This window comes from Bombus flavifrons, chromosome 3, assembly GCF_040668555.2.
Source record: "Bombus flavifrons isolate JBK064 chromosome 3, iyBomFlav1_principal, whole genome shotgun sequence".
In the NCBI taxonomy this organism is placed as follows: domain Eukaryota; kingdom Metazoa; phylum Arthropoda; class Insecta; order Hymenoptera; family Apidae; genus Bombus; species Bombus flavifrons.
In genome coordinates this window covers 5,193,313-5,210,748 of record NC_138444.1, presented here as the reverse complement: position 1 = coordinate 5,210,748, position 17,436 = coordinate 5,193,313, and the positions used below count along the sequence as shown (strand labels likewise).

Below are 17,436 nucleotides of genomic sequence, written 5' to 3'. Positions count from 1 at the left end.
AAATGGTGGAAAGTGTCATAGCGTTCTTCACGCGATCTTTTATCGGTCTCCCGGCAAACGGTTCGCTAACGATCTCTGGCTTTCTCTGTTCCACCCTTTTATCGCCGGAACGGGATCTAATGACCGGAAAAACATGCTTTTCACCGGTGGCGAGACGCGCGTCTCATTCTTATTCCGCTCCGGCTTTGTTCGACAACGGTGTTTTACTCGTGGCTGAATCATCGCGCTTCGCGAATAGGAGAATGGACACGCGGCAAGAAAAGAAGGAAAAACCAGGAAAGTTATAATAAATGTGTATAGAACACGTTGGCCATTAAATATGAATATTTATACAGTAAGTTTCTCATTTCACTTTTTAGTGCTTATATTGGATCACGAAAGTTTTTCCATAGAAACCATAAAACATTGTAGTCTTACATACATTACATTACATAACATAATTAACAGTGTGATGAGGGACGAATGTGATGATTATATTAGTTTAATTTGAAACCAACCTGAAAATGTATGTTGAAATTACAAGACGTTTATTGCAAACATATATCTAGCAAAAAATTAGTATAAACATTAAATAGTCATCTCAAGCATGTAATAAATGTTAAGCATGGTCCCACTGAATATTTAAGTTTAATAATATAATGGTTAATCGACCGCTTCAATACTTTTCTGATCTCTGCGAAATATATTGTTTCCACTAAATATCTTGTAATTTCTACATTTTAGTTTGATTTCAAATTTTATTTATTAATATACATAGTCATGATAGTCGAATCTCGTAACGCTACTATGTGTTTCCAAATGTTTCCTATAACGTACATAATATAGGTATTCATAAAAGACGTCTACAAGTGTTCGAATATCTACTTTAAAAAAGAAAAAATTGTCTTCTGCACGGTGCAAAGTATCTTCTTATCTGAAAGGTTAAAGGATATTCGTGGTTCTCTGATTTCGTCGATTTCTCGATTTTTCCATGTTATACAGCGTTAAATAGCAAAGCATCGCGGCGAAAGTAGCACAAAATCTCGTCTAACAGTCAGAATTCCAAACCGCAATTTCCTCCGTTTCTACTTTTCTCTGGAATTTTAGCGCTCCTTCCTGCCGTTTCCAACCGTTTCCCTTCCCGGCTGCTTATCTGGTCTCTTCGTGTGGTTTGGACTTCGCTGATTCGAAACAGGGCTCATCGTCAGCTTATTTGGTCCAGTCTCGTTTCAGGGTCGATATTTTCTACTTGTTCGTTGGTCGTACGGAAAAGAAGAGACAGGGAAAAGAAATGATCATGGTTCGATGGTTTTTGCTGTGTGCTCGATCGCGTCCCTACCCTTTATTAGAAATTAGATCGTTCGGCTGGTGAACGATAGAGGGAATTCATCTTAAAATCGTAATAGATGAATTGGTTGCTTTGCTAATTGGAAGAATGTTATTGAATCGTTCTGATGTAAATTTTAGGAAGACATTGATTTTTATTTTTACCTTTAGAGTTACATTTCGTTTTATATGTCTGAAAATGTTCAAGTTAAATTACATATTAAATTAAATAAAATAGTATCACATATTTCAAGCTACATACATGTTTTATGTATTAACACGTACGTGTGTAACATTTTTAGTAATTAATGAACTTTCTGCTATTGTAACTGACGTCTCGCAATTTTACTTTTTACTAAGGAACTATAAAATAAAGTAAATTTCTTAATTGCTGTATATATTGTATACCTAATTTTTCTCTTACGAATCGTATGAAATGACTGTTCTCGATACAGGGGTTCAATATACTGATACTTAAGCAGTGCAAACGGATTATCGAATAAAATGGGGGCTTTCGTTTCGAGTCTGGATCTAAACGGATGTTCTTTTATGGCGCGGACGATTGATTCCTTTGAATGTTTCTTCTTTTTCCTCCTATTTACTCTTTTTTTCTTTATTTCGTTGAATTGGCTACTTATTCTATTTATTGGATCGCTTCACGTTCATTCTTACTTAAAAATTAATATCGTATAAGAAAAAGAAGAAAAAGAAGAGGAAGAAGAAGAAAAAGAAGAAAAAGCAGTGAATAGATAAGACGATGGATTTTCCTTGCGTTTTATCATGACGAAACAAAAATGTCGTGACACAGTTACACTATATTGTGGAACTTCGTGGAATGAGATTAATCGTTAATTTCTTATTGCTTCTTACGTTACAATGAGAGAACTAAAGTACCAGAATAACCCAGATAAGAGCTGTCCTTCGTATATCAAATTCTACTTTGACGTAATCCCGAGTGTAAACCTGTGTTCAGCATCGATTCAAGACGTGCAACTTTCAAGAACTCTGACACGATCATACTCTACACAATATAAAGCTATCAGTGTAATAAATAGGCGTCAATGTGCTTAACTTATCGTAAAAATACAAGTTACAGATGTCTAATAGATCTACTTTGCCATAAACAATAACTGTCTGAAATCCCACTTTAAATCATTTATTGCAACAATGACATAACTGAAAGTTCAATGAACTTATGGAAGTGAGTATTTGTTTCTTGAGAATTAAATATCAGTCATATACTTAAATAATGAAATTAAGAAACGAATAGGAAGTTGAATTGATCGGTTTGGTTTCTTACATGTTAGAAGGCGAAAGCTTCGTAAATTGAAAAAGTAAACTTCCTTTAAAAACGTTGGAAAATGAAGAAGATCGAATTCGGTTCTTCAGTGGCACATCGTGATTCAATCCCTTCTCTGAACCGTGGATTATCGCACATATACGGCCACCAGTTTCCTCCGTTAATAATAACCAGATTATCAATGTAATTGACAGGGTAAGATGATCTCGTTCATTCATGTTCGTTAGAAGATGGCAGAGTAGAGCTGAGGCAACGATAAAAGTAACGATACTTATAGCGTTAACACGGTGCAAAGACGTCGGATTACTTTGTAACGAGTTAATGCATTTTTCGTGCCGCTTATTAACGTCGATGACGTTATGGCATGCCACGGCCATAAGCAAATTAATATACGCTACGAGCGCATCTTAGTATGTGTAAAGGGGTAACTCAAGCTAAATACCGTTCGCGAATGTTGTTGCATGTTTCGTCAAGCACTATACAAAAAAGCTCGAAGAAAACAATATTGATAATTATTAACGATAGAAAATAATTATTAACGAATACTGTTGCTACAAAAGATATTTGTACGTTACTGTATCTATATACCAGTTAATTAGATCAAAGTATAATAAATTTCACAATGAAAAAACAATTCCTCCGGGAATTTTAACTACAAAAAAGAAAGTACTACCAATATCGTAAAAAATTCTGAATTCTGGGAACTACTTCCACGGACACGATCACCGCAGTAAACTATACCAATTGACGACTAAAAACTGTGGCAGCGACGCAGTAAAAGAATAACGCAAAGTGGTCAGTATAAAACCACGCAAGATCCGCTTTCGAACAATTAAATACACCCGCGTTTTCAAAGCCAGAGCAACGTGCGTCGATCAGGATCAATATCACAACGAGACACGATGCATGAAAAAAAAACAAAGATATCAAAAGGGAAAACCACCCTTTCCTCAAAAAAAAAAAAGAGGGCGGAAAAAAGCGAACTCATATTCCTGGGAAACGTTTGAAAAGTGCGTTGAATATCGTTCGCCCCTTCCATTTAAAACGATGACCGTCGATATACAGGGTGTCCAAGTAATCATGATAGAACTGGCAAAGGGGTGTTTCCATGGGAAAAAACAAATCGAAAATTTAGAGTAAAATTTTTCCATATTACGCGCAATGCAGCATCTGAACGAGGATTTGAAACAAAGATAAAAAAATGCATATAACGTGCAGTTTTCCTGAAACTTGATATCAGGAGATCCGATGCGTGTAAAAGTCTGTTTATGAGATTTTTGTTAGGATTTCCTTTACTCGCTGGCTCAGTTGAATTATCTTGAATATTTCTTTCTTTTTCTAGCCACACACGGTGACGTTTAAATAAATAATGCCGGTGCCAGCAACAATCTTTCCATCGTTTCGTAAATGTCATGCAGAAATCGTTTATCCTCCCTGCCGTTTTGTCAGATATCGCGCTGACATTCAGTAAAGAACAGAGTTTTTGTGTAACTTCAAAAATTTTCTGAAATAAGTGCGGTTAGACATCCACTCTTCAATCAAGTCACGATTACGAATGGATTTCACTAAAAAAATAAGAAATATCCAGTGTAGCAGTTTATAACAAAAAGTAATCTAAATAGCATTGTAATACAATAATCTTCCTGATAGAGAACGATGAAAATTACAGAATGATTTGAACAGCTTTTTTTTTTAATTGCTCTTTAAACAATGAAAGAAATTTTTTAATTGGAAATCAAAATTCTACATATTTTTGCTCAAATTCTCCATACCTAAGGTGTAACAAGCACCATCTGACAAGAACTGACGAGCAAAATGTACAATGAATAAGTGAGATAATTTTCTAGTAATTAGGTTCTGATGTACAAACGATTTTTACCAATCCTCTGTCTATCTTGGGGGAATTATTATTTACATCCACATTATGTACGAACTGATGATATCACTGTTGATAAGACAAAATCGAACAATGATTATTTCGATTTTTGTCCACTGTATGTCGTATTGTGCGACGCTTCGAAAAAACCGAGTTTGTAAATTTGTCAAGTATACTTGAACTTGGTTAATCGCAAACTAAACAGCTATAATCGACATGAGTTTAGTCTGCGTGTGAAGATAAGTTAGGAACGTAGAATAAGGAAGCAAAGCGCGCTATGAACAAATGTTATTCTACGTTTTCGATTTACTTTTTCACATAGAGTCGCCTCCTTATCGATTGCACCACGGTTAGTGGGACACCGTATGTGGGTATACAATATGTCGCGTTGATATTTTTACTTTTACTGAATGCGCTTCGCCCGTGGATTTCGTATCGACAGAAGTGACCTATCACGAGTGCCTCCGCGAAACAACAATGCCGCAGCCAGTTAAGGTCCGTCGCTCATTGCGCCCATTGTTACTGCCATCGCTTTTATGGATCGACAACTGTGAACAAAAAAAAAAAAAAGAAAAAAAATACACAAACGGCCCTGCTTTCATTTCCTAACTATTCTTCACTATCACTGCCTTTCTTTTTTTGGGGGGGGGGGGGGATAGAGATACCTACAGACGATAGAATTATTGTCGTTCAAGGTTTCAACGGATGGTGAATTCCTCTAAATTAGTTTCGAGTGCCGATAAAAATTAACAAAATATATGCTTCTACATATGCAATAAAATATATGCACGCTAATATATGTAAAACTAATGATAATTTCTCTATGATAATAACGGAACGAAAGCATCAATTAAGTGAAACAACTAAATTTACTAAATTTCTACAAAAATTACAGGCTACAAAAATTTCAACAAAAAAATATCATCTATTTATTTATCAGTAGAATTACTTTACAGAGTTACTAACGAAACCTTCTTGGAAAGAATAGAAAAAAGGGTACATTCGAGGGAATGGTGTTATCAGAATTAGATTGTTAGACAATTCTTAAACAAAAGAGAAAGTCGGCTAGATGGTTCACCGATGAAGCGGCGTGGTTCGCTTCTCGTTGGTCAAGCTCTCGATTCTCGTTTCTGGATGTATCGAACCACACTGCAAGGTAGCAGAAGCGCGGCTGCCATGGTATCCGTTGCCTATATCCGGTTTGGCGGAGAGGGTGAGGCCACGATATCGCTGCTACGTGTTCAGCATCGCGGACAGAGGAATCGGTGATCGTAGAGCTTTTGCGGTTTTGCGTTCGATGTTAGCCGATGACGAAGTTCCTGTTTTACCCATGTACAAGATCAAACCTATATTCTACCACATGAAGTCATCTTGCTCGATTGAACTAATATTATTAGCGATATTTTAAAAGTCACAAGCCACAAATGCCTAAACAGCCAAAATTTGTCTACGTATGTTGAAACAAGTTTGACAATAAAACGAATGAAATTTTATAAACTACGAGTTATCTGATTATCATATTTGATACAAAATTGTGGAACTCGTCGCTTGTCAATCACTAATGTCATTAATTGTAATTTCTTGTTGCGAGTGAGGTGTAAGCGTTGTCCGTGATGATTGTAGATGCTGGCCGTAGATGTCGCTGATGGGGTACTGCTGATTTTCTTCCGTTTTTGACATTCCGTTTTTGCGTAGAAAAAAAATCGGACTCCAATCGTCGGGATTTAAACCCGGGTTCCGAACGTTCGTAACCTAAGGCGCTAACCACTGCGCTGGCGTCGTCCGACACTAGTTAGTGTCGAGTGGTGGGGTATTTGCTGTTGAGTGCCGCCACACGAGTTGGGAATTTTTAATTATTAACACTAATTAGATCATAAACTTCTAACAGTTTAGATTAGGTTAATTCATTTTCGACCACTCCATTCGAACACGTTTAGGAGATATTGCGTGAGACGTAGAATTAGACATCGAAAGATCCCATAAAAATCTACCAAATCAAAATTCAAAAATAGCGACCGGATGGCATGAAAAGTGGATAGACGTAGCAAGTGCGCAGGTGATTTATCACTGGACGCTGAAACAGGGATTGCATGGTCGTGTACATACAGAGAGAAGGTCACAGTACGTGGTGAACGAGTACAAGCGCAGCATGGGCCGAATATAGGCAGTGTAGCAGATAACGATTAAGTTACCACAGCAACTAAAGGGAAGCCACTAAATCAAACCAAGCAAGAATGCCTTACGATAACCTCCGCATACCGTGGGTCATCGGTCTGCTGGTTAACGGACGTCCTTCGTCGAGGCTTTGCTTCCACTATCGTCCTTGGACAACGGCGAATTAAGGTAACATGAGCACCACAGAAGCCCCCGAGTTTAAGGCTTGCGGGTTAGGTTCGGTAACGGAATTTCCGTTAAGTACCGTACACGTAAGTCTGGCCGTCAGAAGATCGCGGTTACGTGACTTCCGAGAAGTTCGTAGGTGAACTGAGAATCCTGAAACGAAGATGACTAAACGAATGACAATTATTAATGATAATCTACTTGGACAAGTTGATAACAGAAATGCTATGAGGATCGGCTGACGCGACACTAGCGCCACGTGGACCTTAACTACCAGGGCAAAGTGTACAATGTACATACATATTTATTTATCGATTTATATATTTCTTTAAAGGTAACAGATTTGGGTTTCTCGAATACGACGCTAGAGTTTGTGTGATTTTAATATCTATCACTTACTGTAGAGCTGTCTTTAAACAAATTATTTACCATAAATTTTATGATAATTTGAGTTTAGAATTATTTGAAGACGTTATATAAATTTCTTCGGATTTCTAAGGAATTTGTTTTAAATCTGCTAGAAATCTGAATCTTTAACAGTGTGCTTCATCTTACAGGAGATGGTGAGAATTATGAAATCTCGAACAAGTTGACTGTATGTGCGTGTGATACTTTAAATTGATAATAAAGCAGTCCCAAAAGGATTTGAGTGTCTTTATTTTCGAGAAATTAACGACTTTCTTATATCGTATTTTATATTAATATTAATTCTTTCAATATTAATATTGCGTTTTTCTTAATATTAAAATCTTGCAATTTATTTTGGTACATTTTTGATTATTTTTGTTTATCATAGTATTCCTGCGTATTCTTACAATTTTGCAAATGAAAATTGTAGTAAGAATATTTAAAACATAAGAAATTACTGCACCAAGAACATAATTTCTTGATTAATTTCTCGAAAAGAAAGGACCGTTCGTCCAAATCCTTTCGGAACTGTTTTACTATCAACTTAAAGCATCGAATGCATAAGCAACTCATGCGAGATTTCATAGTTCTTGCCACCTCCTTGTTAAATAAGTTTGGTTGTTTCGTAATTAATTGCTAATGCGTGGTTGTTCATTTTCACTGTCGGATGTATTTTTATTGAAATGTTCAAAAAATAATTTGTAAATCAACTTATAATTGGATCAATTATCTCGAAATATTCAATCAAATCGATTATAACATTCACTATCTATAGAAAAACTTCCATCCTCCCTTCCTCGTTCTTTCCACCCTTTCATGAATGCTCCATTGGTTCAGTGGAATATCCTTTCGAAATTACTCGATCGTGGAAGCGTAGTCGGTCACAGGAGCAACGCGAGTCGCCGTTAAGAATCCCTCTAGGATCCGCAGATCCGACGAAAGCCTGGCACCGAAGCGTCTTAAATCAGCGCGCAGACCGACTAGAAAACAATATCGGCGTTTCTCAAAGCCGTTTCTCTGCTCTCTCGTGAAATGGATTTCCGTGCACGTTGGGAAATCAAGCCAACAACTTGGTCCTGTGCACGCTACGCCAATGCTTCTCGACATTTTTATTCTCGTCCAGCCGCGGATCGATTGAGACTTGCTAGAAAAACCTTAATGACTTCGCCCTGAAACTGGCCAAGAATTCTTCAAACACTGTCGAAATCTCTAGTGATGGCTTCAAGTAGATACATTGAAAGTATCTTCGAACATTATTCCACATTATACTCGATCAATATGAAACATATTGTAGGTATTGTTATAATTAACTGGGTTTCTTGATTTCAATTTAAAAATTCATGATATCTAACAAGAAATTTTTTAATAAAAAAATAGCTAAAAATAAAAATTCGAAAATGTTAATGGTTTTAACGTACAAGAATTCAGAAATTTGAAAATACGATAATACTATTAAGATTCCATTACGTTTACTAAGTACAATGAGTTATGAAATGAATCATGAGATTATTAATGAATTATATATGATATATGTATATTGGATTTGATTTGGATTTGCAAGTAAATATTGAATTTGATCCCATCACTACTGTGCTCAATATACGACAAGTTCGCGAAACCATCGAAAAGAAGGGCACGTCAGATTTTGTCGGATAAGCAACGAACAGATCGCGAACTGTCCGAAGATTCTTTGATAGATGCCAATACTATTATATTTTTCTGGCGATCTTTGACAGTCCGACAGTTCTGATCTTCCGCTGGCGATCGCTGGTTACCCTCGGAAACAGTGTCTTTCATGTGTTTTGTGTGAACACTGAGAGAAACTGTGGTATACTTGGCGTAAAAAGTTTTGTTGTTTCTTTTGTAAGTTAACATTTTTAAGTTAACATTTGACAGTAAGAAAATAGTATAGTTTTAGTTTTAGTAGTAAACATAGGAATTTATATAATATTCGAAGTTTTTAAGTTAGGCGTGCAGGAAATAGGAAAGAGACTGTTATTTCGGGAAAAATAGTAAGATAAAGGAAATCTTCTGTTTGAAGTAAAATCTTTTAATATTGAATTTATTTTCGGAACATTAGAAACTAATATTTTATTTATTTCGTTTTAAAATATGGAACAAAGAATGGAAGTGATAACATTTAAATTAGGATTAATAATATAATGGTTAAAAAATATGTTTAATAATTCAACTCATTATTAGAATTTTGTATCTCTACCGAGTGATTGTTTTTAAATTTATGGTAGAAGTATAGTTTTGTTATTTGAAGATAACAAATCTCGAAACGAAGTCGATGGAGTGTAGTGAACCTTGACAGAATATTGATGGATAACTTACAATAGTGTGCGGATGTGCAGCAACACGCAATATCATTTTCAGAAAAACTTCGTCAGCGTCTGAACTTAACTGCTGACGTTTTTCACATAAATCCATAACACGCAAAGTATTATCTAGTTGCGGAAAAAAGGAATATATAGTTTGCTTATATTAAACTCGAAAAAATTATAAGTCAAAAAATTACTCTTTACTGGACGAACATGCAAATTAAGAAAAGAATTGACTTTGAATTATTTATCCGATGATTTACCATGAATAAAACTCTCCTGATGAACATTCTCGTTATTCAAATATTTTATCAGAATTTCTGATAAATTATATATGTATGTATATCTGTTATTATGGCATAGTTTGACAACCGCTGAAATACACGAATGTTGAAAGAAGACATTTTCATTATTGTCTTTGGCCCCGTAGTAGCGGTCAATAATATCGAGTTATCAAGCAACCGGTGAAAAGTGAACGGCTATACCTTTTAAAGTGCTCTTTCCCCTCACTCTCAATGATACTCTTCGGTCCATACTACCCGGAAATTGCAAATAAACCTCAAGATCCTTTAAATGTACCATTAGGATCCATTAAGAAACGCGATGAGCACTTTGGAAAGTACATTTTCCGAGAAATTGTCGTTTCAATTTTCAAGCTGGTAGCCATGAATGGGTATAGAGATGAAAAGGATGTGATTTTTATTTGAATTCAGGAGAATTGTCTGTTATCCTAGTAATTCAAGAACGAAACAAAAGCTTTATGTTTGTTGATAGAAACGAGTAAATACAAATTACTATACATGATTGCGAGACTTCATTAAAAAGGAAGGATATGCGACAATATTTTTTGCAGTCACTGTACGTTACCATTAGAAATTAGAATAATTATGCAAAACTTGTTAATGCTTGAAACAACCACGAAACTAACACAGGCTGGTTCTGTTTGTTCTTAGATTGGAGCACTGAAGGAATACTTCCTGTTCGCTGACAAACGACTTCACAAGAGATCCCTCTCCAGCAGCGAATCGCATCACAAAACTCTAAGGGATGAACCGAGGGTAAGTGATTCCATCTTTGGCGTGTCAGAAATGGTAAAGGCGGGTACTCATCAAACTTGAACAACTAACACGGGTACAGGTGCGAAATATATAGAAGCAGCGTAATTTCACGGCGTCTGTCATCGTGCCTGGCGCATTGTTTATCTTGGCATTCTAATTTTCTGCCAGCGTAATTCAAATGGTAATATTCTTCGACGTTAAATAATACCCTGCTGTTTTTTTCCGAAGTTGAAAGTTGTTTCATGTCTTGGTGATGGTGTTTACCTGGTTTATCTTGCGAATGAAAGAAGCGACTTAAACAATTTATGAAAATATCGTGAAAACTTTGTTGACACTTGTTACGTTGCAATATATGATATCTTATATTAGGTTGTCTGAAAAGTGTCTTTCTTTTACAGACACGTCTTTTATACCAACGCATTTTTATACAAACATGAAACTTAATCTGTCGAACGTTGTGATCTTTATTTTGATAAAACAAAATAGATCATACGTAATTCGATAAAATAATATAAAACGGAAAATGTTATGCATCCATTATTTCCTTATAAAACGAAAGAAACTTTTCGGACGACCTAATATTATATTCTTCAGATATTATATATTTTTGTACGTTATACGCATTCTGCGAATTTTTGCACCTTTAAATTTATCATACACGCATAAAAACCTCCAAACTAATAATCGTACATCGGAAACAGAAAATGTCGTTCTTAAATGGTAATATTTCAGGTATGAGTAATTTTGCGATTTTTTAATTGAAATCTCTTGATTATCCAGTCGGTTTCATACCGAACTCTTCTAACAGTAACTCGCTACATCGTAACTAACCCATAATACTTATCACGGTAAAAAGTTATAAAAAGGCAGGGAGAAGTCTTAAGCATGGAACGTAGCATTAAAACAGAGAAGTGGCCATCGGATGACCGTCTCAGATCGTCGACAGTGTTCCCGTTCTCTTTTCAGCTAGCAAAAACACGGTGGAATATCGCGCTGTTTCTAGAGATAATATTGTGCTTGCACCATCTTTTCAGCTGCAGCCATTGTCTTTTTCTCGCCGATGAAGCACTTCGATGCGAGATGAAACGCCGCTGAAAAGGTTTATTCCACAAATACGGAACCATTACAGCACACAGTAATGTGTATTTATGACGAAGCTGTAGAAACAATCATCGAATGGATGAAATAACTGAAGGATATCCCGAGGAGCGATTAATCGGGATTTCTCGTTCATTCGATTGATATCCAAACCGATTGTGTTGTTAATGGAAAGTATTTTTTTTTTATTTTTTTTTGTGAACAGACGAAAGAGAAATAGATTTCTCAAAGATAATCAGTCTTAAGTTGGTTTATAGAGTGAAAAAGGATGTTTGACTTTGAAAAAGGAGTTATCTGTGTGGGGATCATTCTGTATTTTTAGTGAAAGATAAAAATAATTAATAACGTGAAAAATATATTTGGTAGAATATCTTTGTTTAAAAATGTACTTGCAGACATTTTGAATATCTTAAATTTTTCGAAACACTCTGTCCTATATTTCCTTACATTTTTATATTCTCTTATTGATTTTTTCTTTAAATAACCATATAATTCGACGAATTTTTAAAATCTTCCAAAATTCAAATGTGATGATGTTCAGATATGCATGAATTAAAGACGACCATTGTAATTGGTTGATTTAATACCAACTCTTATTCAGGACATTTTGTCTTTTTTGTCATATTATCAGAAGTATCTAATCAGCTATTAAAAAATTTATATACCTAGAGTATCTAAATTTATAAAAGTAATATTATATATTTTAATTCATCAAAGTTTGTAAAACCAGAATGTGTTTCCCAATAAAGTGTATAAAAAATGGATTGTATTGTTCAAGCAACGATGCAATGTAGGAAAGCAGCTTTTACAACAAACAGTTACACATAGCAATTGCACTATCTAAACACTGTAACGTCCTTACCTAGGATCTTCCTGTATATACATACATACATACGTAGCATTTACTCAGCCGTCATGTAAGATTAAGATGGCGTGTTATGTCTAGATTAGTATTACCTATCAACAGTACTTACGTGGTACGCCAATGATTTACTGAAAACTAGAAATTTATAGGAATTATAACGCCATAGCAAGGTTAGATTAGAAATCTCAAATAGTTCGTATTAAATAAACTACTGTTTCCAATACAATTCATTCAATTCGTTACTTTATTTTATGCACTTTTTCTCTAAAACACAGCTCAGTTATCTACCTTATCAACTATGTAAAATCAATCTCACAGTCATTCATTAACCTGATTAATACACGATTGTTTCAGTATAATCGTGTATTGGTCGGATTTCAAATAAAAATCAGCCGTGTTCATTAATTTGACTTGTACCGTACCGAAAATTGCTGCGGCGTATCGTTGCATAAACCAACCAATTATCCAAACTGTTTTATCCCCCAATTTATTCAAACCAACGGTACTTTACTAATAGCCTATAAATCGAATGACTATATTGTGCGTTACGATTACCATCATTCTCGCTTGTTAATTTCAACGTTCTAATCACCCGGTTGAATTCTATTAACTACGTATTTAACTATATAGGAACCATTAAAGCCAATATATTTTTACTTAGTAAAGTTCGATGCACTCGTTGATAATCATTAGAATGCGGATTCTTGTGTACCTATGGGATATTCGAAAGTGCTAATTACACAAAATACACATAATGTGTAAAAATATATAAAATGTTCAAAATATTCGTTATGAATTTAGTAGATGAAACAAACTTCTATTTAGTTTATATTTCATTAGTTATGATCACAAAAATTTGAATTAAACTGCTTTGAAAAACGATCAATGTACCTTTTTAATTTTATGAAACGTTATTAAATAGCATCTCCGAACGAGTCAACCTCTTCTCTGTATCTTATTACAAATTAAGGTGATCAACTTTGCAATTATTTAACTTCTAACGTGCTATAATGATTTAACTTTCTTTATCCATCTTTTTCTATAATAGACTTATATTTTCTATTTTCTCATATATCTATATTCTTTTTGTTTTTTACAACTATTATTCATTATTATCATTCCTTCTCTCCCTTATATCATAGATTTTTATATCCGTGATTTTCTAAATCTTTAGAAAAAGAATCTTCCAAATGAAACTTTACAAATGAAATATCTGTGATATAAGTAAATTTATCTAATAATCTCTGTATGAATCCACGGAGTCACGTTTTTACAGCTCTAAATAAGGAATTGATTCAAGCTGGAAACAAAGTTAAACATCAGTTAACAGCGAAACTTTTCGGCGATTGAACGCACGAAACACAGAACGTTTGAAATCGCTACATATTCAGCGTCGCGTTTTTTCAAACATCGGAATGCTACGACCGTGACACTTACGGACGCGGAACGTAGACGAATCCTAGGAACTTTTGGCTGCTGGCCAAAATTCAGAGGCCATGAATTTTCGTGGCGAGGCTTTAGCGTCGATATGAATGAAACGATGACCGGGGCGTCGCGCGTTTCACGCTCCGCTAGGTCGAAGCTCAACCGCGAAAACGGTACTCGTCGATGGTGCCATTTGCAAGGCGCCATACGGCCGAATTCGTTTATATTTCGTGAAATTTTCCACCGCCTGTGTGTTTTTCCTGTTAAATTGGCGTGGGCTTGCTTAAATGTGCCACGTGTGAACTGTGAATACGCAAAATTCTTAATAGCAGCATACCAACAAACTGGTACTACTGAAACGTGACATTATGCTGCAGATTGTTAAATCTCAAAGGAATATAATAGAAGTTCTAGATCAGTGCTTATAAAATATGTCATTTTATACGATAAAACTTTAAGGGCACGTAGTTTCTTTGGAATATCGTATATTTGATCAAAGTAATTTACATACATAAGCATCCAATATTCTTTTTCCATGAATATGTTTTGTTTCGTTATCCCAGATTTGTAAGGACTATTAGTTTCTGAATTTAAAAAGTTTTGGAATGGAACTGTTGTGTAATTTCTCCGTTCATAAATCTCTGTGAAACAATTTATGCGTTAAAACATTGCTTTGGTGGAATAGGAAATATCTTGAATCTCCTCAAATACCAAATTTATGTCTCCAAAAACTTTCGTGACACTTTTTCCAAATTTAAATTCACATACGAAAATCACACTAATATTTTGATGTTTCATATTTTTATTCTAAATCTTCTCACTCAATGAGTACACATGATTTATAGCAAATTTCTCTTTCTTCAATATTGTCGATAATTCACGATTTTTGGAAAACGTAGTCAAAAAAGCTATTTAATTTTTCAATATATGAATCAAATAATTCGTATAATTATTGTCCCAACGGCCACATGTATTCTGACTACTATAATATTACCTTAAACCAACAAATTTCTCAAACACGCCACCGAGAGCAATCAATCGTTATCGATATTTCATTGCATTTAAATGGTATCAAAATTCCATATGAAATCTCATCAAAAGCACACGCGTCGCTAAACGCACAACTCTATTAATCGCTAAAACCGCTAAATTTCATGCGATATGAGAATACCGATCACATCAAGCGAAATAAATTTCAATTCCATTGCCACGATAAATCAATCTTGTTTAACGTTAACGTCACCCCAAGGATACCCGCATAAACGTATTTCTTATTCCCTTGAAACTCTTTAGTCTTACAACTCGTCTTTCAAACCAAATCTATTCCAACATCGAACACTTTCTATTTGAATTGAAAATAAGAACTAAAACGGTCAAATATGTAATTACTGCAAAAATAGAATATATCAAACGAATAAATTTATTTAAAAGTAAAGTTGTTTGCTAATAAACTCCAATTGTAAACAAAATTGTGTGCTGTTTAATTATATCGGAATCGTCGTATGAACAATTCACAACAACTCAGTTAAAAAATTCCGAATTACCATTTTTGTCTAACTTCTTCCAGCTCGAACAATTATACCAAATGAATTTTAAATTGCCTATCAATCAACAGTAATTGCACTTCGTGTAGTCTTCGAATGTGTCGTTTTCGAAAACGTTTCCGAAAGTGAGTTTCGGCTCATAGAAGTTTGACGAGCTTTGTTCTAACGCATACCTAGAACCAGGACATGTAACCAAATCACATATACGATTCTTGTTCCTTTGAATGTTCTCCAATTCGTACCTACACGATGTAAAGTCCAAAATCTAAAGAAAGATCTGTTTGTTTTTGTTTTTTTGTTTTTTCTTTTGTAGGTACGGTGGTTCCAACAGCAACATGAGAAGAAACGCAAGAAGAGGGACTTCGTGCCCACGACGTTCTCGTTCGCCGATTATCCGGCGTTTTTCGATGAGTTTGGACCGCGTTCTAGGCAGGCCACGTTCCATCGACAAAGAAACAGAGGTGTGCCTCTTCAAAACCTGTTCACGGATCCGCTCTTTAAGGAACAGTGGTACCTGGTAAGTGGGCCCTTCGATTTTACTTCCCTGAAACCTCAACCAAAACGAACTACGTGACGAGACTACGTTTCGAGAACATGGCGGACTTAACGACGTACCAGTTATAACGTATTCCGGATTCACTTCGTCCTTCCAATTTGTCGAATCTATATTTTTGTCTACTTTTTGGGACTGAGATTGATATTTCCTAGAAATTTTATCGTTGATAATAGATTATGGAAGTATTCTGCTTTAGGATTTCGGATATTTCGAGGATTTTTTTCTGAGGAAATCATAAGGTTTTTGGTCTCGGATTTCTGCACATATATTTACTATTTGATAAAGAATATTCTCTATTTTCTTCAAATGCGAATGAGTTAATAAATCGTTTAAAAAGAATTGTTGAAGCAACGTTTTTATTATAATATTCCAAATGTAAGGGCATATATATATATATATATATATAAATTTCTGAAACTGACTCGTTTCGGAACCATTTCATTTTCTGTGAGTATAAAAAGATTCTGATTTTCTTTCTCCAGTTAAAGACAATTAAACAAGACGTAAGCAAACTACGTGTGAGTTTTATCGTGAAAAGGAGATAAATTGATATAAATGTTTCATGCCTGTTTCCTTTTCTCCTTCCTTTATTACGTTTCTTACAATTATTATAGGTTTTCTTTTATTTTTGGCGAGTTAATTCGCGGTTCATAGTTTCGTCGTAGTCTTGTTAAATATTCTCTGTACTTCGTTCGGGGAACGCTCCCACTTTTCTTGCATGGCTCGCCTCATTCAATTATCCTCTGTTTAACCGGTTAACAGGCAATCCTTTTTCACCTCCTTTTTCCGCGAACAATCCGTATCGAAATTTCCATTTTCTCGTTTTCAGTCCCGCGACCGAATCGATTCGCAGTTAAAACATTTGCACTCTGTTATTCGGAAAAAATTGCCTTCGTTTAATTTTCTGTTAAACGTTATTCAACTTTTGCGTTCTGTTTTCGAGATATTTGCGTGAAATGTTCACTGTTTATAGCAAACGTGAAAAAATTTTGTCGACAGAAAATGTGCAAATTGTTAATTGAATTTTACAAGGCTTTTGTAAATAAAACTGCAGATTCATGAATTCGAGTTTGATAAATTAACCCATTAAACGATATATAGTGAAGTAATACAATATTATTAGATGAAATAAATAACTTACATGGTATTTTAACGAAGCACAAAAGATACGTGTTAATATATTTCATAGAAACTTATTAGCTGCATAAATTTTCGCACACAAGAATTTTCATTATTTAAGAGAAAATAGAATTATATGTATCGTTAAGAAAAATTTTAGAAGAAATTGAGAATAAGTGTTGTTTCTATTTATTGGCACAGCCAGAATGCGACGAAAA

At 34.8% G+C, this 17,436-nt stretch overlaps 1 protein-coding gene across 1 annotated transcript in view; it reads left to right on the top strand.

Annotated features, from left to right (window-relative positions):
• Fur2 (furin-like protease 2) overlaps positions 1-17,436 on the top strand; it is a 421,029-nt gene that overhangs the window by 385,010 nt on the left and 18,583 nt on the right. The window contains exons 3-4 of the mRNA XM_069110225.1: positions 10,507-10,611; positions 15,857-16,060. Coding sequence (XP_068966326.1) covers positions 10,507-10,611; positions 15,857-16,060 — 309 coding nt within the window. The remainder of the gene's footprint in view (positions 1-10,506; positions 10,612-15,856; positions 16,061-17,436) is intronic.